Source organism: Quercus lobata, chromosome 2, assembly GCF_001633185.2.
Source record: "Quercus lobata isolate SW786 chromosome 2, ValleyOak3.0 Primary Assembly, whole genome shotgun sequence".
Classification (NCBI taxonomy): domain Eukaryota; kingdom Viridiplantae; phylum Streptophyta; class Magnoliopsida; order Fagales; family Fagaceae; genus Quercus; species Quercus lobata.
This window is the reverse complement of record NC_044905.1, coordinates 66,052,311-66,076,582: the sequence shown is the minus strand read 5'-3', so window position 1 is coordinate 66,076,582 and position 24,272 is coordinate 66,052,311. Positions and strand designations below refer to the sequence as shown.

The window sequence follows — 24,272 nt, the reverse complement described above, 5'->3', positions numbered from 1 at the left end:
CAGAATACATAAAATCTACAAAATTTTAGAGCTAGTATTTCATGAAATGGTTAAACATGAAAGACGTTTAACGATTAGATTACCAACAAAAATGAATAGTAGGGCCAATAAAAAAATGGAATCAAATATGAAAAGCTAAAATCAAAATTTTGAAACTTAAGGGGCCAAAATGAAAACCTTGAACTTTAAGAACCAATAATTTACTTCATCAGTTGAAAAACACCTAGCCAAACAAGATTTTTTAAATGCGACCCACTACCTTCTGTATTTAGAACACCAAACATATTTTTAAGATGGGCGACCAAGCAGGTCCTCGATGCAACAATGGACCAAAAAAAAAACCTTCTGTTAGCGTCTGAGAAGATGGAAGCCAAGTATCATATAATAGCAAACTTCGCTATAACTCTTAGAATATCAACTTTTGTCCAACCTGTTAATGCAAATTATCATACAAGTCTTCTCTACACTGCTATCCGGTAGGCATGAGAAAATATTAACAAGAGTTGAAATCAAAAACTCTGGAACCCCACTACCTAATTACAAAAACTACCTTCTTCAGTTCACGCAAAAATTATAGTCAAAACCCTATGAACACTAAAGAGACTCCTGTTTAGCTTCTGCAAGATATACAAGATACCACGCCAGACACTGAACTCTTTTTAGCAGCAATAATCAATATCCACTGGCAAACTGTGAGAAACCCATGTTGACAGGCAACAACAAAGCCAGGCATCAATGAATTTCATAAACCACCCTCAACAATCAACATTACCAACCAGAGGGTCAGTTTGCAACTGACGTACAAACTGTCCTTTCACTCGAGGACGTTGCTCTGCCAGTCTTTTCCTGCTGTGATATCGAACCTGAGCAAGAAGATTTAAATTAAATTCAAGTTAGTGTGTGATTTTAGTATTTTCAACACAAGCAACTAGGAGTGTGTGCATCATTCTTAGCAGATGAGCCATGATGGGTCTCTGAAACTAGGTTCATGGGATCTGTGTAAGGACTTAATTGGAGCTTCAAAGCTAGCTGAAACCACTAATGCAGCTTAATACAGGATCAAGAATCACGGCCATAACTGTTAGAAGAATACATTCATGACTATGCATAGAACAGAAAAGGAATTGGGGTAGCAGCATGTATTCTGGATGGAGAAAGCAAACACATAGCTGCATTGGAGCAGACATCAATTTCTGCATAAAACTGGAATATAGGAGATCATGAATCCAACATCAGATGAATCAAATATAGAAAGAAGTTAGTACCTTTTTCTCATAGCACCGATCCTTTCGCTTCAGTCGGAACTTTGTGAGAGCTGCTTCTCTCTGGCTAGAGCGAGAAGAGTCCAGTCCTCTAGATCCATCATAAATAAAGTGACCGCTTTCGCTCAAACTCTCAGGGGCAGTGGCATTCTCATCCCTCCTAGTGGAGCCGTTCCCATATGCAACACCATTAATATGATCTACAGCACCATTGCATAAACTACTAGTAGTTGTCTGACCAGCAGCGGAAGAACCAAGTCTATTTTCCTCCACAGGCTCCAAATCATTCTCCTCATGCTCAGCTTGGTCAGCTTGGTGAATGGAATTGTTGACAGTCTCATTTGAGCGGTGATAACCTTGTTCTGAGCTGTGAATTTCTGAGCTGTGAATTTCAGGATTCGATTGAGCCGAAGTACTTGAAATGAGGGGAGACTGATCTTGCTGGCAGGTCGATTTGGGACTCCACACAGGGGGTAGACCAGGTTGAGTATGAAGCATGGATGGAAACAAATGCCCGTAGCCAGCACATATCTTATCATACCTTACCCCTGGTACAGGAATCATCCCAAGCTGATGACTTGGAAACTGTAGCTCAGCTTGTCCAGATTGACCAATGAGCAAACTCGTGATATTTTCCTGACTATTACTCAATGTAGCATCATGCTGAGGAAAAGTACCATTGGTATGTCCAGAGAGTTGATTGGATGACAGTTCATGGGTTTCACTTGCATCCTCCTTGGCTTTGGTACAATTGCTGGACAGTATTGGGAGACGGGGTTGCAGCATCTTACTACTATTATACCTGCAGAAAGAATAATTGGTTTGATCAGAAATTCAATGATGAAACTTTGACAGTGTATAGCTCATTAGTTTGAAACATAATGTTACGTGCTAAACTTACTATTTTTAAGCATTTTTTAGACTTTTAGTCTGAGATCATAAAAATTTATGAAATATTTATATTATTAGTAGCTTAGTAGCTGATTATAAGAGTTTGTAAAATCTTAAAATCCAATATTCAACCTTATCACCTGATCTTGAATATCCTTTCAACAATCCTAGATATTGCCATAACCACCTACTACTCCACACTATCACAACCACCTCTATCATCACCTCCATTGCTATTGCCATAACCACAACACCAACAACTAATCTATAATTTTGGTGAACATTATCATAAATTCATAATTATAAGTAAAAGAAAAGTATTTTAACCAAAAAGAAACAAAATATTTTTTGTTAAAAAAATAGAAAAGAAAGAAAAATAGAAGATAATTGGGCTTTCTTTCCTCTCAATTAACCTTTAAGAAAGAAAATCAACTCTATCTTAAATTTTTCCTTGACCTCGGTAACTCACCATGAAAACGCAGACCCATTAGAGTGATTCAGCATATGCCTTCCATCAGTCCCTTGATAATTTGAAGTACTCATGCAAGTTCTTCTCAAAGAAAGCTCCAAATGTGGATCAAATTCTAACTTACTTGTGCCTCCATCAGTATAGTTCCCAGCAATGCACTTATTGTGATTATCAAATGTGCCAATCAAGTCAATAGCTCCGCTAGAAGGTTCAAACAGTTCATCATTGCAGCCATGAATCTCACTAGCAATATTAGCATTGCCTCTATTACTTTCTGCTGGCGCACCCTCATCTTGACTCATTGGTTTAGCACAAGCATTTTCCTTCAATCTCAATGCAGTTGAGTCATCAGCTTCTCCAAAGGGCGCAACCTCTGACCCCAATCTATTTGATGTTTCTGCAGTAAATAGCTTGTCAGATTTCCCCATTGTTAATATTAATTCTATATATATATTAATGTTGAAAAAGGAAGACAGGAAAACAAGATAATATGACAGACCTTCATTTTCACTCTCAGGCATAATCGATTCATTATCCAGCTTAGCACACCCTCCATGCTTGTCCATATGACTATTGCTCAAATTTGATGTACTCCCACATTTCATCTGTGAAAGACCCTGCATATTTTGCATGTATGCACTCTCAGCTTCCAAGTAAGGTGTTGTACAAGAGCTCTGCACAAGAGGCGGCAAAACATGCAATCCCTATGTAAAACTTCCTGAAGCCAACCTACTATGGAAAAAGAAACTTTTCCCAAGCTACAAGTGGCCTTACATATGCTTGTTCCATGGATCCTGGATACTCTATTCTAACAACTTATTTATTTTCATGTCAACTGTACAATCTGTGGGAGTTTACAAACAAAAGGAAAGGGGGAAAACAGTTGATGGTTAGCTAGTCGGAATGGTGATTCTTAATATGTTCTTTAGTTGTAACATGCTCAAAGGAGGCTGACATCCGAAAAGTTCTAAATGCCAACATAAATGTGTATGTTTATTAACTGAAAACAATACTTCCCTCACAATACACAGCATACATATTACAATGTTTTATTATTATTATTATTATTATTAATTTTTTTTAAGAATGACTACAACACGAAAAGGTGCTTACTTGGGTATCACTCCCTTTCTCACTGCATTCGATATTTTTCTGTGTATAAACATAACAATCACTTGAATGATTGCTTGCTGCATTATTTTCAGAAGAGGCTTCAATTTTTTGACTAACATATCCACCACCAGTCAGCTGTAAAAAAGGAATTAATAAAAAAATATAATTTATAAGTTGATTTGTATGCCACAATAAAACAAAGAAACAGAATGAATCCAAAAATATTAAGCAAAGTAAAAAATGTAGAAACATACAGTTTGCCTTCTCCATACATGCTGCCAAAGGTTCCTTAGCTCATTCTTCCGGACAGGCTTTATGAGAAAGTCAGCTGCACCTTTTAACATGCATTTCAATACCATGCTAATTGAATCATTCGAAGACATCACTGTATTACCATGAGAATAGATGTTAATAAATTTAGCTTCATAAATGATTCAAAATGAAGATAATAAAATGGAGCAAAAGTCTAGTCATTCTAACATACTTATAACAGGAATGTTTTTGCAAACGTCATGCTCCATGATTAAAGTAAGAAGTGCAAATCCGGATATTGATGGAAGCTCCACTTCGGTTAATACAAGATCTATGTTATGGGGCCTCCCCTTTAACGTCTCCCACGCCTTTAATCCATCAGAAACTGCAGAAACTGTTTGAAAAAAAATACAGTTTATGTTAAGTTTCAAAACAGTGATCTGTTGAAAGTGAAGATCTCATATCTTCAACAAACTTTGCTAGATGATAAGCATACAAAATAAAGACGAACTGCAATAAGCTGAAGCAAATTGTCTGAATTCCAAGTAAATTAAACGCAGTTGATGAACAAAAGCCAATTTTTGTAAAGGGGGTCAAGACAGTATCTAATCTACCGATCCATGCTTCAATTTAAGATGATCGATCATGTAGGTGTTTATTTGCAAACCCCACATTACTATGACACCTTTCACTTAGGTACAATAAGAAGGATCACTTAACCTATATACCACAAAATGTGCATGTAAGTTTACTAAGCGCGCTGAACGCGAACGCTAACTGTACATTAAGCAAATAAGCTAACGCGCTAAGCATCTCAAAGTGGCGGGATTACTTTCCGAACAGCAAAGAAACTCACTTAATCCTTAATCATTACTAGTCACTAAGCCATCAGTTAAGCACAATAAAACCCTAACCATCTAAATTTAGCTACAAAAACCACCACAATTATCTAGCCTCTTCAAATCTTCATAATTATGGTGCAGTTGTGTCGCTAAACTTCAATAACAAAACAATGTCTCCCTAATTTATTGGTAAACAAACAAAAACAAAAACAAAAAACAAACAAAAAATCAAAAATCAAAAGTTTTGTCTGTTCAAAAAAAATTTCTTTTTAGTTAAATTTGACAGAAACTGTCACGAACATAATGAAAAAAAAAAAAAAGAAAAAACTTTGAACATAATTTTTTTTTGTTTTTGCTGGTGAAAGAAAATGAAAAAAAAGAAAACGAAATCCGCAAGAGTTAAAGAAGTGACCTTTGTAACTGCATTTGCGGAGGAGCGCGGCGATAATTTGTCGAGTAGAATCGTCTGCTTCGACCAGCAGAATCCTCAGCGCCACCCTGGGAGGCGCCACCTCATTTCTTCGCCTCTCCTCCGACTCCATCTCCATCTCCATCTCCACCTCTTCCTCACCACTCACCACTACTTCTTCTTCACCCATCCTCATACAAACAAAACCCTAATTTCTCAACAAACAAAAAATAACACACTACCAACAAGACTATAGCAATGTGAAGAAGCAAGAAAGCAAGCAAGAAAGAAAGCAAAGTGAACAAAGCGAGAGCAAAGAAAAAGAGTTTATACTACTAAAATCTAGCTAGCACCTCTATCTAGAAAATCAAAATATCTGAAATGAAATAAATAAATAAAAACGAGGCTTTGGAATATTGGGAGGATTAAATCAGAGCCGCGAAAACCGGGAAAAATATCTCAAGAGAGAGAGAGAGAGAGTCAGATCAAATGGTGGGCCGTCATTGGCCTTCTGGTAGTTGCGGCTGACGTGGCTCTCTTTGCGCCACGGTTTTTGATTTTTACCTTTGTGACTCGAGTTTTTAAGATAAGTGGTGCTGCGCTGCTCTGTTTGATTTTGCTTCACTGTTTTTGGGCCCCACCTTGGAGGACACGTGGTGGGGGCACCCTGGGGATTTACCAACTTTATTTTAGGGATGGATATGTTTTCTTTACTAAGTGCCACGTCGTCTTTGTTACACATTCCATTTTCATCTCATGGTGAGGAGTGTTACACGTCCACCTTTCAATAGAATCTTTGCATCTTTTCTTTTGTGGTCTTGAACGCCCAGGCTTTCCTTTTCTTTTCTTTTTTTTATAGTATTTTTGTGGTGGGTTACTTGTCTCTTTATTTTAATTTTTTTAAAACATTTTTTTACTCATGCTATTGAGTGCCTGGTCTAGAAGATGCTCACAAGAGGTTTTGAATCCACATCTCATAACTAACTTATTAGGATTAAAAATGGTTGAAGCGACAATTATTTATTATTCTTATTTGAATTTATTATTGAAATTATTTTTTTAATTATTATCCGTAAAAAAAAAAATATTCATTATATTAGCCACGGTTTATAAAAAAATTTGTAATTATAATATTTTTCATTGTCCGATATTTATTATTCATGTTTGAATCATTTCGATATGTTGTGAAATTTTTATCTAAAAAATCATGTGAATGTAAAATCAAGTGAGTCATTAATTGCCTTGTAATATAATAGAAAATATATATATATAATATAGATTTTTTAAATTCAATTAAATCTATAATTATATTAATTTTTCTTCTTGAAATGGTGTATCATTAAATCTATAACTCTATTAAAGAATATTAGCCGTATCGACTAAAATTACAACATAAAAAATACTATATTGATTGTGACAAGTTTTACTTTATCCCGTATTTTAGTTTTGGCTCACAAAAATCAAACTTCTTGCTTCTTTTTAAAAATCTTCTCGTTTGGTTATTGGCCATTGATCGCGTGGGCCCCACGTGTATGGGCGGCACGAAACACTCATTGACGACGAGTTGTGCAATTCTTCCACAACCAGGACTTATATATATGTATTATATTCTTAGCTTGTTATCCAAAAGAAAAGAAAAATAAGTAAAGGTTTAATTTATGCCATTCTTAATCAAAATGAGTAAAATGCACGCCCCTCCTAGTTCATCCTTCAATGGAGTCAATCACTTTAAAGTTCAAGCACCTATCTTAAAATATGAAACTTTGACAAATATCTTCTTTTTATATTTATATCTATAGTACAATATTAAACATTGTTAAGACCAATTCATCATTTAGAGTCCTAATAATTAAGTATAATAATTGTTTATTATATATAAATCTTTAGTTAAATTGCAAATTGTGCCCCTAAAGTTTAGGAATGTTTGAATTTTTTACACTCTAAAATTCTATTCTGTTTACATCAACAGCTCTTTTGTCTAAATTTTTCATCCAATGCCACATAAACTTGTTATGCTTATTTAGTTTGTCCAATAAAATAATGTCATATCATTTTTGTAGCCTAAAAAAAATAAATAATTAAAAATGACATGGCATAATAAAAATGAAGCTTTAAGAGATATATGTTCATAGTATAGTTTTAAAAATATTAAATTTTGATCATTTATGATTTTTAACCAAAATATCATTATTCACATGAGCTATACTTAAGGTTTGCCTAATTACTAAAAATCTTTTGATGTGAATCATAAGTGAAAATTTGGAATTTAAAGAAGTAAATGGCTTATTCATGTGCAAAAAATATATTAAAAAAAAGTCTAATAGATGCATGCTATATAATAAATATGCTATTTTTTAGGAATTTCTTACATTAAAATATTTTTCAATATTCACATAATTGGCTTTTATTATTTAAATTGGTCTCAACTACTTGTATTGTATGCATGTGTCTGTGTTTTGTAAAGTCTATATTTTCAAGCTGGCAACCATGAACAAATTGTAACTGGAAACACAAAATCTTAAATTTGGAAATCAAACAATTGACAATGTTTCACAAGTGTAAATTTGTTTTGATGAATTCGTAGGTACAATTCTCTATATCTAGATTCTAATACAATAGAATAATCCTCTGATTCGATCTCCTTAGAAAGTCTTCAATTCAAGTATTGCGTTGATGTAGTCTAGACTTGAACACAAGATGTCCTCCACTTGGATTGGAAAGTGGATTGAAAGATCTTTGGAATGAAATTGTGATGAATCTCTAGCTATGTGCTCATTAGAGATTTCTTGTGCTTCGCGTTCTTCATGTTTTTTGTGGGTTCTTCGAATTTTCTTAATCTTCGAAGATTTGTGGTGGAAGTTTTTCGGAGCTTTAGAGCTTGAATCTGATGAAGCTTCAATGGATCATAGGCTTTGAAGTTTTTGGAGGCTTTGAAGCTTAATTCCAGTAGAACTTTGAGACTTGGAAGAATGAGTTGGATGAATGTCTTTCGTCTTCAAAGATTTGTAGTGAAAGTTCTTTGGGGTTTTGGAGGTTTGGATTCGCAAAGCTTCACTAATTTGTAGTTTCTCGATGTTTATGGAGGCTTTTGAGCTTGATTCCAATGAGTTTTGAGATCTAGAAGGATGACTTGAATGCTTTTGCTTCGAATGTTCGTCATATTCAAAGGTTAAAGTTCTTGATATTCTTAGAGGCTTTGGAGCTTAATTCTAGCATAGCTTCAAGATTTCTAAATGTTTCCGAATCCCCCCATGAGGCTAAGAAGGGTCTTTATTTATATGAGTCTTGGAGAGGTATGATCACACGTGATTGGCTTGTTCTCCAAGGGATACGTGGCATTATTTGATTAGTCAAAGTGTTATAATTTAAAATAACACATGACAATATTTAATTTGACTGTTTATGTCATTTAAATTAACAAGTGTCGACATGCGATTAACCCTTAACTATTCTTTGCAATTTTTTATTTAGAAACACTTTGAAGATTTCCATTGGTCTCTAAATAATGATAGTGGAACCCACTAAGTAGCATGTGGTGCTTTGTGATTGGTTGCAAAATTTTCACTTTTATAGTAACACTTAGAACTTAGTTTGTCTAGTTGTTTGGTCTAGAAATGTCCAATTAAACAAGACAAATGAAGTTCAACACAGTTGAAAACTCAAGAAATCAGGAAAAGATAAGTACAGAAAAGAATCACTTATCTCGACTAATTGAGATTCATGCAAATCTAAATTTCACTTTCTTTCTCAGCCATTGGATCTAGGATTTTGATGGACTTTACAGATATTTAAATGAAAATCCTAGAGCATGTTTTTAATATTCAAGAGGGTAGTGTTTTGTACATAGATTTAGAGATTTTTCACACCCTTTTGGAGCTATAGCGGGAAACCTTGTGCAAACAAAAAATCCAATTATAAAGTAATGTTGTTGCATCAAGTCAACCATAGTTGATGACAAGGCCGGCTGAATGGGTGAACAAAAGATGCAATCGCTTAAGGCCCCAAGTAAAAAAAAAGCCCTCAAATTATAACCAATAGGGTTATTTATAATTAATAAATAAAATAATATTTTTTTTCCATATGAGAAACAAATAAAAAAGAGAGAAAAATGCAACGTTTACAATATTTTTCATAACACTTTTACAACTAATGCTAAGTAGTAGGTTGTTACAACTTGTTATTAGTGGCAAAAAAATAATTATAGTGATATTTTCAAATAGAAAACAAAAAACAACTTAAAACCTAGGATTTGTTGTAAAAAAATATTGTGAATGTTGCACTTCTAAAAAAAATAAGAATAATAATAAGAGGTGAGTTAACAAACTTTTACTAGTTTTCATCTAAGTCTATCACTAACCCCACTCTTTTACTTACCACTACAATCTGCCACATCAATAAGTATGAAAAATTTTGTCAAGTTTTTTCTGTCTATAAAATTTCTAAAAAAAAAGAAAAATTATATGTAGTTCATGTTAATTAGTAGTAATTTTGCATCTAAAACAAAATAATCAATTTTCTCCTTAGGCTCCCAAATACATCAAGCCGCCCCTGGTTGATAATCTAAATCTTTGAATGGAGATCTCAAAGTCACAAATTGGAGAGTTTGTGTGCAATAGTTTCACAATAAAAGAACCCATGAATTTGAAGTTGCGTGTGGTCACGTGAATATGTACTACATAAGGTAGTAGTAGACTTAAGATTAAGTCTATTATATAAACTTCTATTCTATTAGTGAAATGTTGCTTGGAGGATTGTTTAGGTTAAACCATTCTTAGGTTTTTTACTTTAAAATCACAGTTTCAAAAATTTTCCTATGTCATCGTTCTAGTGTTCATATGATTTGTGAATGTTTGATATTTGTTTAAATCAGGTCTATTGCATAATTAATCTTAATAATTAGTTGGTTAAGATTGGATAAAATCGGACTTAGTTGGGGTCTAAAACCCTAACATTAACATGCTTATAAATTTTGCGTCTCCCCCTAAATCAAATCCTAGCTTCATCATTGCTCATATCTGCAGTTTGAACATAAAAGAAGGAGAAAAAGAATATTTTATTAAAGCTAGCTGAAAAGACGTGATTATGATTGACAATCGCCGAAAGCCAAAGGATTTCTTATTCGTTTGGTGTCAGCCGAAAAGCTTGTAAATTACGATGTTCTTCTCGAAAATTATAATTAATTGAATCAGATATTTTGAACACTGCTCCTTCAAGAGTAGAGAAGGCTGAAGGATGTTATCGAGAAACTAAATGGGCCACTACTTTTTAAGATTTGGTTGAAAATTTGGTCATTTTGATTCGCACAATGGAGTTTTAGACTTTAGATAAAGACCCAATAGTTTAGAGCCCATAGTTCTTCACTCTCTCTAGTAGCGATCCTAATATTCCTAGCACAACCCCTAACCCAAAAAATTTGCAAGTCTCGGATAAGCCCAGCTGTCCTACTAGAAAAGCCCCAATGAGGAACCATCTTTGTTTCCTCTCAGGCTGTGGGCTGTTGGGCTACATAGGAACAAATTGCTATTCACTAATCCAAGATGAGATTAAATTCAAAGTCCTAACTTGGTTGTTGAGATTCTACACTGCCTAGGCCGAAAATTTTTCTTCTTTTCTATTCCCAAAAGGAGCTTCAGACAATCATAATCTTACCATAAAGGTTCAGCTCCATGATTCTTTTTTTTTAAATTGCTGTTATTTATTCTTTATTTTTTCTTACTAATATTTTTAATGGTCTAACCATAAATGGTAGCTCAATTGGCACTTGTTAATTGTTATTGTGTTTCTAAGGGCCCTAATCTTATTAGCCCACTCGCTAAGAAATACCCATACAAGTCCATAAACTATTTTGGGCCCACATAAATATTCCCTACATATTTCCTACATACTACCCAAACTATTCTCCATATTAGTACCCAACTTGGGCTCCCATAAATATTTTCCATATAAGCCCTATAAATTATCTTGGGCTCTCCCACAAATATTACCCATTATATCGCACATATTATCCAACTTGGATTTTCACAAAAATACTTATCACACCACTACCAAAATTGGGCCACAAAGTTAAACTATCTTCACAAAAGGCCCAAACTCATTTACCTTGTGGGCAAAACCCAAAAAGCCTAACAAAACCCTCTTACAAAGCCCGTTACTACACGGCACCCCTAAAGCCTGTTGCTACACGGCACTCTAAAAGCCCGTTGTTACACGGTATCTCTAAAGCCTGTTGCTACACGACACTCTAAAAACCTGTTGCTACAAGGCATCTCTAAAGCCCATTGCTATACGGCATCTCTTATCAAGTCTGTTGCTACACGACAATATTTTTTACAAAATCTCAAAAAGCCCAAATACTATTTTGACACATATTTACAAAGCCCAAATACTATTTTGGCACATATTTACAAAACTCAAATATTATTTTGGTAACTACTCATAAAGCCCAATAATACTTTGGCACCTATTTATAAAAGCCCAAATACTATTTTGACAAAAATAATTACATATAAAACCCAATATTATTTTGGCACATATTTACAAAGCCCAAAAGTATTCCTTGGCAAAAACATATTTTCATATACTGAAATCCCTAATTCATGGGAAATATAAATTACTCATCCCTCAAAAATACTTCTTTTACAAAATTTATGGGAATTATACTTATTTTTTCCATAATCAACTAACTACAAAAGCCCATGTATGTCAAGTCCAAAGAAGCTCAACTACAAGGCCTAGCTGAGCCAGTTCAGCTCATATGCAAATCTCAGTAGCTGAAGCTCACGTGAGTTGTCAAGTCAAGTTTCAACATAACCTGATAGCTGAGGCCCATTACCATCAGTTCTAGCTTGTCAAATCAGATCAGAAGAGGACATGTGTCCAGCAGGGGTTAAACCCTTCCTTACCAAGTTAATTTTCATCATTTCTCATGTGACACAAAACTAAGATGACATGACATAAAGCTGGGAGGCTTTAGCCAACTATCTTCCCTTTCTTCTCCAACCCATTCGGTCAAGGACTAAAGGCAGCCATAACCAGACCATGAAAGTTTCTGGAATAACTTGAAAACAGCTCATTATCATGCCAAAAACGTGTACTTTCTAGTTCATGGACCAAACACATAAACCCAAATGAGAAAACTTAGGGAAATGTGGTTTGGAGGGCACCAAAGAGATCTCCAGCAGAGTTCCCAGCAAAGGGCTCCAAGATTGACATCTGGCTTGGGGTGATGCAATCTGCCCTAGGGAGCTTTGATTCTAGTAGCAGCAAAACTAAGATCATTAGTCTAATACATGCTCTAATCCCATCAGCTGAAAATAATCAACATTTAATGCTAAGTCAGAACTCCAGCTGCCATTACCCAAAACAGCAAAGAACATTCTAAAACTGAACTCACCACTCTTGGCCAAATCCTAGGAACGATTCTCTAAGGACTTTCTGAAGATTGAGGATGATTTAGCAAAGATTATTTGCTAATTACCCCCTCAAACTCAACTATAAATGGAACTCTCCACTAATATTTCAACACAAACCAATAGATACACTAATAAAGAAGAACTCTCCCAAAAACTTCTCTGTTTTCTCCCTCTCTAATCTTCTTTAAACTCTTAGTGAGGTCCTGAGTCTCTGAGTTCTTAGTTTCAAACTTAGAAACTAAGTTCTTTAGCCCCTAGCTTATAAATATCCCTCACACCCCTACTTATAAGCTCTTATTCATCCCTAGCAAAAAGCCCCAACAGCTTTACTAAGCACCCTCTCTCACTACTCATACTATCCAAAAATGACCCTCACTATTCACTACATATACTATATCAATGAGCATACCTTAGCATCGTAATGATCTTACTGCGCTAGCTGGAATCTCTCTTTCCCTTCATCTCACACTAAGTTTCCTCATTATTCGTTATAATGGAACCCATGATATTTGTTTATTCATTTACTATTGAAGCTTATGATGTAATTGATACTTAGAATTTTTCCCTCATGTTATTGTATTAGAGGACTCTTCTCCAGAACGAGTGGATGATGATTTTGAAGATACAGATACTTTCCTTAATCTGTAAAATAATTAACGACTGGAAGTTCATTCTACTCTGTTTCATTTTACCGCTGGAATATTTATTTCTAAATTATTTGTATGCTTTTTATTGTGCTGACGTGTTTGCTGTAGGGAGTGTTTATTGGGCCATCTCATAAACCTTGTCAGTCCCATCCTAGGCCCAAGGCATAAAATAAGGCGAATTCTCTAAATCTTCACCGATAGCCTTTGGGCCATGCTTCAAGCCCATCATCGAGTTTCGATCTAAGCCCCTAACCCAACATAAATTTCATTTGTCGAAAGGAAGACTTTTTCGCCCCTGACATTAATTACTTCAAAATTATTACTATAAATTACTATTTAGTATAAAAATATTCCGCTTATAACACACTAGTCTATATTTTTTTTTAACAATATTATTGCAAACACATCTCTAATCTATTACACCAAAGTTCCCAACTTGCTAATTTGTGTTACTATAAGAGATAAATCAAAAGTGGTGGTCCATGTAAATAAGAGTAGAAAGAAAGTATCCACCACTCATAATTGCACATTTCATCATGTTGTGAAATTAGATGTGCAATTAGGTGTGTCCCTTATTAGAATTATTCTTTTGTTTTTTGGAGTCTTTAAACTAGTCTTTTAAAACTACTGAATTAATGGTGATATCAATTAGTTTTAAGTAGGCTTCTTTTCTGGTAATATTAGAGCCAACCCAGAGTTTCATGGCAAAAAAAAAGGGTTGGTCAAGTTTAAAAAAACTTTGACCAACTTTGACCAAAAATCCAATTGTTTGATCAAAACACATCTTGGATTAACACAAAGATAACTCAATTTTATTCAAAATGAGTGGTGGATCTCAAAAATGTGATGTAAATAAAGTGAGATATCATGAAAACATAAAAACTTTCGCAACCAAGCACGAAAATTAATTGAATGTGAGAAAAATTGACCTAATTTTGATTTCTGTCAAATTTTGGTAAAATGATCTTGAAATTGTGTGAAGCATATTGTTGGAAAACTCACGTGAAAAGACTCATTTTAAGGGGTCTAAGGCGACCAAATTCCCAAAAAAAAAAAAAAAAAAAACAAAACAAAATATTGTACACAACGAAACAACCTAAAAATTGTGTAAACCATACTTTTATGTGCGCATAAAAAAATTTAAAAAAAAAAAAAATTTGGTGTTACAAAATTTGCGAAATTGGTGTTACAAAATTTACAAAATTTAAAAGTTTGCAAGGTACCAACTTCCTAATTAAGGTGATAATTGTTTATTTGGACCTCCGAGTAAATGTAAAATCAGTACAGCTGAGAAGATAATTTCATAAATTGTCAATATTAATGACCAACTTATGGAGTTTGGAGACCAAGAAGATAAATTAAAGAGAGATGCTACCTCTACAATATTTTTACAACAAATCATAGGTGGTTAGTTGTTATTGGTTCAAATTTGAAATTAACACTAAGATTATTTTTTTTGTCCTAACAATAACAACCAGTAACAACCTGTCACTTAGGATTTGTTGTAAAAATGTTGTAGACATATCATTTCTCTAAATTAAATAGGGGGAAAACTTGAAAATTGCTGGGCTTTAAAAGCTTACAAGCGGGATTTACAAGCCTCCATAAATGTGCGGTGGCATTTGAGGAGAAATTATAAGGTTCACATAGTAGACAAGTGACATGGTCCATGGTCCATAGTCCACCATTTTACTAAAAGACTCACTCTTGTTTAAAATTGTTGAGTTAGAAATTTTTTTTAAACAGAAACTGATTACTGATTCAAAAATTTTAAACAAGTAGAAGTCTTTTAGTAAAATAGTGGAGAAGCGAGTACCTATTAAATAACTAGGACCATTTCCTGTCATTTTTAGAATAGTTCCAGCGTACTAGTACTAGAGCCCCCCTCCTTGATTTTTGCCTCTAAGAAGGCATATATTATGCCTTAAAGAGAGTTTTATCAAAGAGAGTCTTAAAGAGAGTTTTATCAAAATCTTAGCGCATTGCTCTCAAATAGGGTGTTTTATTATTATTATTATTATTTTATTTCTAAGGAAGCTTTGGTCCTAGTGGAGAAGCCTTGGTCCAGCAAAAGTCCTATTCACAATGTTGTTAGAAAATGCTGAAATTTTACTGATTTGCTGACATATATTATTGTCAAAATATTGTTGATCATGTTGCCATAGCTGACAGATCGAATGCGGCTAAAACTATGTTGATCCCATATATTAACATTACTGTTATGATGTTGCCGAAATATTGCTGATCCTGTTGACACTACTACTATTATGAGTCCCTCCAAAATACCACTAATATCCTGCTGACACTACAATATATCCTTTGTGCCCTCGCCAAATAATGCCAAACTCTGGTTTTTGAAATTCAGAATATTGGTTCTCTGGTTTTACTCATAAAAAAAACCTTTTAAAATTGGTTTTAAATGGAACTATGGTTTTTTTATTTGCACATAAAAAAAAACTTTTCAAAGTGTAAAACCATGGTTTCTGGTTTTCCACATTAAAAAAAAAAAACTCAAAATACTTTCCTCAAACATAACCCCTTTGGCGAACGAGAACACAAAGGATGTCCCCATTGTGCAGTCCCATTTAGTCCAAAACCTCGTAAGCCGACATACCAGTATACCACATCATTCACCACAAAATGAAGGAATCTTGATGATGACTAGGATCCAATCCAACACATGGTCATTTAGACTAAAAACTCAAAAGGCTTTGTCTTATACACGGAGAAAACAATATCTTATCACTGATGAGTTGGGGTGTGGCAGACAAGTATGCAATCAGCGTAAAAATTAATACATGTTTATTGTTTATATTTTTGGCCTTTTGTTTTACGTTTTTCCTATTCGCTTTTCTTTATTTGAAATGAACATTTTTCTACGGGAACGGAATACTTAGTTGAACAACGAAGAATTTCTTAGGGTTTTAGGCCATAGTTGTCACAAAATTAATAAATTTTAAGCCAAATAAATAAATAATTAATTAATTATGCTCTGGATTGAAATAATTAACATAGTACTCAAAGCATATATCACATATAACATCATATTGGTGACTAAGGAAAACCAATGGAAACAACTGTTTCACAGTAAAAAAAACCTAGGGGGATTTAAATTAAACAATTCTCAAGGCTAAAAATCCATTAGAATAGAATTAAAATTTATACAATAGATTTAATCCTAAATTTACTACTATCTCATGTAATACTTACTGGCGTAGAATAGAATTGAAATTTATACAATAGGCTTAACCCTAAATTTACTGCTATCTCATATAGTAATTATTGGCGATACCGCACATAGCTCCGAGATCCACATAATTTTCTACTTTGGATTGTTGCACAAGAACTTTCTCGTTCGTGACTTAAATGGCTGAGAGAATAAGTGGATTATCAAATCTACCCGAGTCATGATCGGTTAAGACATGTAGTTCAATCGGTCGAATTAAGTGATTCTTGACTTGTCAAGCAGCAGTTGAAATGCAGCACAATAGCAGTCCATTTTCTGCTTGTTGAGTATATAATCCAATGTACGTAGATCTATCTATAAACAAGCTAAGTTCTAAACTGTTACATATTTGTTCATGATTGCCAATCTAAAAATATGGAAATTAAGGTATCAATCTACTTATGCCATGTATGCAGTTTTGATTAAAAGATTTCATAACTTAACAGGTTGTAGTAATTTATTTTTCCAAACAGAATCTTAGAATCTGCAGTAGAGCGTGGATTTTATTTATTTATTTCATTTTTGCTTCAATTACATAGTTTATCAGTGAATTCATGAGATCCATGATGTCAAAAGTTCAATCATCTAGAAGCATTACGACGTAAAGTCTTCTTTGTTCTTTTAAGATGTATGTATAGAGAAGATTATTATTACATGTTTCCTTTCAAGACCCTTCATAAATCTCATCAAATGGTTAACATACAAATGGCTGGTCCCCAATCTCTCAAGAAAAACTCTGCTTCAGGGCCACTGAATAAACAATTTGATTAATAGAGGATTGGAGGATGGGCAACACATCTCCATGCTTATGACACAGCTAAATGCCACCCAAAATATTATATTTTAATTTAATGGGGAACTCTAATAAGCAAAAGTCTGATAAAACTCTGCATCTTCGTCTTAGTAATATCATATCAAGCATTTTTGACTATGATCATTGAAACTTTATAATATCATGTAGTTTCTGTATCTTTTGAGATACCTTTCGTATTAATAAATAGTTTATGTTAGCATCAATACCTATATGTAAGCAAAGCGGTCTTAAAAAGCTTAGATTAACCAATTAAACAATGCCCCGACATTCTAAATATGCTCCTTACATAAGCATGAATTACTATATGTAGGATAGGTGACTCATTTAGGTAGTCTCCTTTTTGCAAATATAGATACCCATCACCCAAATTGGAATCCCAGCTAGAAGCTAGAACCCACTTTATTTTATGTTTATTTAATATGGCTCATAGTGATTAATAAACTCAAAGGCATGCAATTAAGGATTTTGCATATCAACAAATGGTACATAACAATTGGAGCAAGAGCCATTTTCGACTATTTATCAACAACCCATTAGCTTCTTCTTTTTTGGCTGTATCCAGATTATGCCTTGTTTAATCTAACCCTTAACAACATAGCTATTAGCTAGTGTTGAGTTAGGAATTGAAATTTCAAAAATATTGGCATTGAAGACTTGTGTAGTACTGTCCCTAGGATTTAGAAGACGCACTTGTATCATTCTAATTAGCTATAAGAAATAAAATAATAAAACCGAGCTGGTTAGCACCGTGGTTATAGTAACACATGGGTTCATGTTAGAGGGTGCAGGGTCATTATCGCTATAAAGAATTCAGGCAAAAATATTCGATTCAAGATTTTGGTCCTAGTAAGATCAACAATGTAATATATAAAAATGTAAATGTGACTTATCAAGGATGATATATAAGGTAATCCTATTGTGCACATTGTGTCATAGAATTTGAAAACAAGGTGCGTACGTAGGAAGTGAAGCTGAAATTTTGATGGCAACAATGATAGGTTGGGGGATGCAAGAACAAGGGTGGAGGAAGGGGCCTTGGACTCCTGAAGAGGATAAATTACTTAGTGAATATGTAAGCTTATATGGGGAGGGAAGATGGAGCTCTGTGGCTAGATCTGCAGGTATTCATAAATACTACTATTGCTATGTTTGGGGATAGGAGAATAGTAACAAAATAAAAATAAAAACCCTTTGAACTCTTTGAGCTTCTCTAGCTGATCAAGTAATTCACAATGAAATAACTCTTTTCCAAAAATTTGGTTTTGGCTATATATGCTTCTTCTTTTTGGGGGGCTTGAAGAGGAGCTTTGAGTCCATTGTTAGACATGCTTTCAAGCTTTTATATACTTTATCTCAGTAATAAGGTTAATTTACCTCTTTTTTTTTTTTTTTTTTTTTTTTTTTTTTTTTTAATTTAAATTTCAGCTCTCAATAGGTGTGGGAAGAGTTGCAGGCTTAGGTGGGTGAATTATCTCAGGCCTGGTCTCAAGAGAGGCCAGTTAACTCCTCAGGAGGAAGGCATCATTATTGAACTACATGCTATCTGGGGCAACAAGTACTGCACCCCTCTCTCTCTCTCTCTTATCAGTGATGTTATGAATATTACCAATTTTACTGCATAAGTTATAAACTAATATGTCACTAAATACCAAAAAAAAAAAAAATCAAATTATTATTTAGGATGCTATTGAAGTTCTTCAATCACTTTTATTACTACATCACTTTATAAACATTCTATGCTAAATTTAGCATGTTTCTAAATTAATTCTATGCAAACATAGGTGGTCAACCATTGCTAGATACTTGCCTGGGAGAACAGACAATGAGATAAAAAACTACTGGAGAACCCATTTCAAGAAGAAAGAAAAATCCTCTCAGAAACAAGAAAAGCGCAAACAGCAAATTCTAAAACAAAAACAACAACAGCAGCAGCTACAGCTACAACTACAGCAACAGCAACAAGTGCAGCAATCTCAAGAACATGACATAAAAGCCGTCTTTTCTCGAGCAGAGACAAGCACTGAGGAAATGAGTGAGACTTACGGAATTAGGCAACAGATGGTTCTGAAGAACCCAAATTCGGAGGACCAGTGCATGCCTAATAAGATGTATCAAGATTTTGCATCCTGGTTCGACACAGTTGGAGATGATGGGCTATCGAGTGGCCTGTGGAACTTCGCCGATGATTACACAGTCGCATGGATGAGACAAGTCTGTGCAACAAATTAACCGGCCATCCATGCAGAATTAATCTAAGAAAAAAAAAAAAAAAAAACAAAGTGGAGGGTACATTAAATAGGCCAAAGGCTGATTAAACATATGATACATAAAGTCTCTCCCTGTGGCAATACGTATCTAGCTATCAAGTCTAAATTCTTTTTCTTTTTTTTGGATATATTAAGTCTAATTCTTGTTTTTCCCAGCATGTAACATTATATATAAATTGACAGTTAATAATTGATACTAGCATTTTAAAACAGAAAGATCACCAATGTTTACTGAAAATCTAGCCTATATTCCTTCTGGGCTCCTTTTCATCTCTCTCTCTCTCTCTCTCTCTCTCATATGTACACTGCTCTCCAAATTTTGTCTTACAGGACTTCAGTGGAGAATTAGGAATTCTAAACCCTATAGATTCTAATTCCTACATTTTTATTTATTTATGAAAGATTCTAATTCCTACATACCTCCAAGCAAAGAGGAAATATTATGTTGGATCCACAGATTAATATATAGAAGTAAGTGGCACAAACAGGCGTAAGTCCTATTTCTTAGTTTATGCATAATGGTCTCTCTCTTCAAATAAGCGAGAAATTAGCTCAGGTATATCACAGTCTCCTAGATGTATGCCATGTGACTGCAAATACGCGTGTTATAACTTCGCTCAATTTGATATGGTTAACATGTGTTGACAGAAAGGAAAATAGAGAAGAAAGAATAGAGGTTATTTTACTATGAAAAAATCTCTCTCTCTCTCTCTCTCTATATATATATATATATATATTATATTGTGTCTGTACAAATAGTGGGAATAGCTTGTTTGCTAAACAAAATAATATAAATAAGCATTTTCCACAGTCTAGCTCAAGATGTTCATATTTACTCAATTAGATTGAAATTGTGGTTAATTGTGATATGCCAACTAACGTAAGTGAAGTTAGGAGTTTCTTGGGCATTGCAAGTTATTAAAGAAGGTCAACTTGTAGAAGAATTTTCCCGCATTAAAGCTCCTTTGACATAGGTAACTTAGAAGAATGCTACATTTGAGCGGAAGAAAAAGCGTGAGCGTAGCTTTTGAGAGCTAAAGCAACGATTAGTCACAACTCCAATGTTAACTATTCCTCTAGGTTTTTTGGGGGGGGGGGGGGAGGGTGGGGGGGGGGGGGTGGGTTTGTCATATATAGTGACACTTTTTCTCCAGGGACTCAACATGATATTATGAATAAAATTACTTCATTTATGACTTGGAGTTAGTTGTAGTTGTGTTTGCATTAAAAATTTGGAAACATGAGAGATGCGAGATATTTTTCACAGATCATAAGAATTTAAAGTATCTACTTGCCCAAAAAGAGTTAAAATGAGGCAACAAAGATGTTCAAATTGACTTAAGGACAATGACTACTCTATTAACTATTATCTCGGTAAGGTTAATGTATGTTTGTTTGATGCACTTAGTAGAAAGTCTTCAAGTTTTTCAGCTGCTTTGCTAACCACTCAAAGACAAATAATTATTGATTTAGAAAGAATGGAGATTAGAGTTGTGATAGTCTAGTACTTTAGGGCTTACTTGGCTAGTTTGAGCATACAACCAACTTAGGTTGAGAAAATTAAATTGTCGTATATTGACAATTCACATTTGATGAAAATTATAGATGAGGCGCTTAAAGGAAAGAAACATGAGTTTACTTCCAAGTTGAGAAAATTAAATTGTCTCATATTAACGATTCACATTTGATAAAAATATGGATGAGGTGCTTAAAGGAAAGTGTTAGGACATATGTAGAACTTGTTAGAACATATGTCATATAGAATTGGCTAAATCCTTTGACAAAATGCACTTTAATTGTAATTTGGTAGATTTAGGATGAGTTTTGTACTTCAAGGAATAAGAGTTCAGTCTAGTATTGAAACTGATAAGGATAAAAGAAATTGGTCAAGAAAGATAAGCCGATGGTATCTACTAGGCCGTCAGCCCCTGTTTAATGACTGACGACGGGATAAAATTGTTAGGAGAGGTAGCATAGGCTGACGAGATAATAAAGCTGAAGGTCATCCTAAAGCTGACGATATAAAGACCGAAGACATAATATAAGCTGACGACACTAATCAAAGAATGCTTGCTAACCATATTTGCGTGTATAAGTAAATGACTTGCTCTTCACGTTTTGCGATATCTAAGAGGGATTCCTATATAGAAAGGATCCCGCAAAATACATCCAAGGAGACTCCTATAAGGAAAAGACTTCTACTCTAAGGAAAAGGGGTCAAGCCCTACTACTATAAAAACCCAAGCACCCTCACGAACCAAGGTACGCATAATTTACCCTTTTTAGTACTCTAGAGCAGTGAAAATAGTTCTAACTTGACCTTCGGATGGTATTTGGCCAGTACCACACTGGTGCTCTCTGCTAGGTCCTTTCTTTTTGCTGTGCAGGAGCTATTTGGAGCGTGCGAGAACCATGTGACTTACTGGTGGTATTTTTGGCATCATCAGTTGGCGCCGTCTGTGGGGAACATGTAGTGTAAAGTCATATTACCGCTTCCCGGACAAAAATTGCATGGTGCTCACCTGCTCAATGGCAACCACTAATGACATTCAAGAAGAGGAACCACCCACGACCGCCCTCGAGAAGCAAGTTAAGACTCTCGCTGCGGCCGTGGAATGCCTCATCAGACAAAATTGCGACCTGGAAGAGCAGCTGCGCCAGAAAAACGTAGCACTGGACAACCAAGGAGCTGATCAAGAAGGAACCAGTGCTGACAGAAGACATCAAGAGGGACCCCAGGCCAGTAACGCCCTGAGCAAACCGGAGCGGCAGAACGTGAGCCTCCCTTCCCTCCCAGATACGGCTCCGCCACCTATTATCGCAGAGATGCAGGCGATGAAGGAACAAATGGAGGTGATGATGAACGCTCTCAAGGGGCAAGTGTCCAGTAATCTTGACGACCTTGTCAACCGAACAGACTCGCCGTTCACCGCCTCCATTAACTCCTTCCCCCTACCGAGTAAGTTCCGCATGCCACAGATAGACAGTTATGACGGGGTCAGGGACCTTCTGGACCACCTAAAGACATTCAAGACCCTGATGCACCTTCAAGGAGTGGCAGACGCGATCATGTGTAGGGCCTTCCCTACAACGCTGAAGGGTGCGGCGAGAATTTGGTTCAGTCGATTGACACCGAACTCCATCAGCACCTTCAAAGAACTTAGCGCTCAATTTACCGCGCACTTCATCGGAGGCCATCGATATAAGAAGTCTACAGCTTGTTTGATGAGTATCAAGCAATGAGAGGATGAAACTTTAAGAGCCTACATATCCCGCTTCAATAAGGAGGCACTCTCGATCAACGAAGCCGACGATAAGATACTTGTCGCAGCGTTCACGAATGGGCTGAAGAAGGGTAAGTTTTTGTTCTCCCTGTATAAAAACGACCCAAAGACCATGTCGGAGGTACTTTATCGGGCCATAAAGTATATGAACGCTGAAGACGCGCTGTTGGCGTGAGACGAGAGGCCAAAGAAGAGAGAGAGGCAGGAAGACACTCGGCAGGACCAAGGCCGAAAGAAAGCAAGGACGGGAAACCGAAGGGATGAAAGGCGCCCTAAGCCCCTAGGGGGAAGATTCACGAGCTTCACTCCGTTGACAGCCCTGATAGATCAAGTCCTTATGCAAATCAAGGACGAGGAGGCTCTAACGTTCCCGAGAAAGCTGAAGAGTGATCCCAACAAACGTTCTAGGGATAAGTATTGCCGTTTCCACCGCGACCATGGTCACGATACGACTGATTGCTATGACCTCAAGCAGCAGATTGAGGCCCTTATTAGACAAAGAAAACTGCAGAAGTTCGTTAGCAAGGAGAAAACGGATCCACCCGCACAAGACCAACACCCCCGACGGGATAATGAGTGACCGAGGCCCCCGATAGGGGACATAAGGATGATCATAAGAGGAACGGCTGTCGCCAGGTCATCCAAAAAGGCACGCAAAACCTACTTTCGGATGGTACAAAATGTTCAGCTGATGGGAGTCATGCCGAAGATAGCACGAAGAAAAGGCCCCATAATCGGGTTCTCAGAAGAGGACGCACGATGCCTTCACCATCCACATGACGATGCGCTCGTCGTCAGCTTACGGGTAGAAGACTACAACATGCACCGGGTGTTGGTCGACAACGGCAGTTCAGCAGATATCTTATACTACCCGGCGTTCCAGCAGATGAGGATCGACAGGGAGCGATTGATTCTGACAAATGCCCCGCTCGTAGGTTTCGAAGGGAGTCGGGTATTCCCTCTGGGTGCGGTCACATTGTTTGTAGTGGTAGGCGATTACCTTCAGCAGATAACCAAGGACGTAATATTCTTGGTGGTCGATTGCTCGTCTGCCTACAACGCTATCCTCGGACGACCCATGCTCAATTCATGGAAAGCGGTAACTTCAACCTACCACCTAATGATTAAGTTCCCTACTGACTATAGAGTAGGGGAGCTGGACGGAAGTCAGATGGCCGCGCGCGAATGCTACATAGCCATGATGGAAATGGAGGATCAGGTTCAGGCTTTGAGTATAGAAGAGCATCAGACGGTAACGGACAAGATCCAGACAAGATCCAAAGGGGAATCGAGGCGAACCCGGACAAGATCCGGGCCATTATGGAGATGGCGCCACCAAGAAATGTGAAGTAGGTGCAAAGCCTCAACGGAAAAATAGCGGCAC

General features: G+C 35.8%; 2 protein-coding genes across 3 annotated transcripts; one reads left to right on the top strand and one right to left on the bottom strand.

The window, feature by feature from the left end:
• Nucleotides 1-375: 375 nt before the first annotated feature.
• Nucleotides 376-5,662, bottom strand: LOC115976255 (two-component response regulator-like APRR9). Of its 2 annotated transcripts, none has more exons than XM_031097427.1 (8): nucleotides 5,242-5,662; nucleotides 4,220-4,381; nucleotides 3,990-4,120; nucleotides 3,736-3,870; nucleotides 3,122-3,296; nucleotides 2,623-3,019; nucleotides 1,266-2,064; nucleotides 376-863 (listed from the first exon to the last, which is right to left on the bottom strand). In XM_031097427.1, the coding sequence occupies exons 1-8, from the start codon at nucleotides 5,432-5,434 to the stop codon at nucleotides 756-758; spliced, it is 2,100 nt and encodes a 699-aa protein (XP_030953287.1). In that variant the 5' UTR covers nucleotides 5,435-5,662; the 3' UTR covers nucleotides 376-755. The 2 variants fall into 2 exon arrangements, with proteins under 2 accessions (XP_030953287.1, XP_030953288.1); XM_031097428.1 differs by having other exon boundaries at nucleotides 3,122-3,239; nucleotides 5,242-5,660.
• A 12,657-nt stretch (nucleotides 5,663-18,319) lies between these two features.
• Nucleotides 18,320-22,078, top strand: LOC115968605 (transcription factor WER-like). The gene is made up of 4 exons (XM_031088036.1): nucleotides 18,320-18,458; nucleotides 18,763-18,892; nucleotides 19,119-19,548; nucleotides 21,992-22,078. Exons 1-4 carry the CDS (start codon nucleotides 18,320-18,322, stop codon nucleotides 22,076-22,078), a joined length of 786 nt encoding a protein of 261 aa, XP_030943896.1.
• The last annotated feature ends 2,194 nt before the right edge of the window (nucleotides 22,079-24,272 follow it).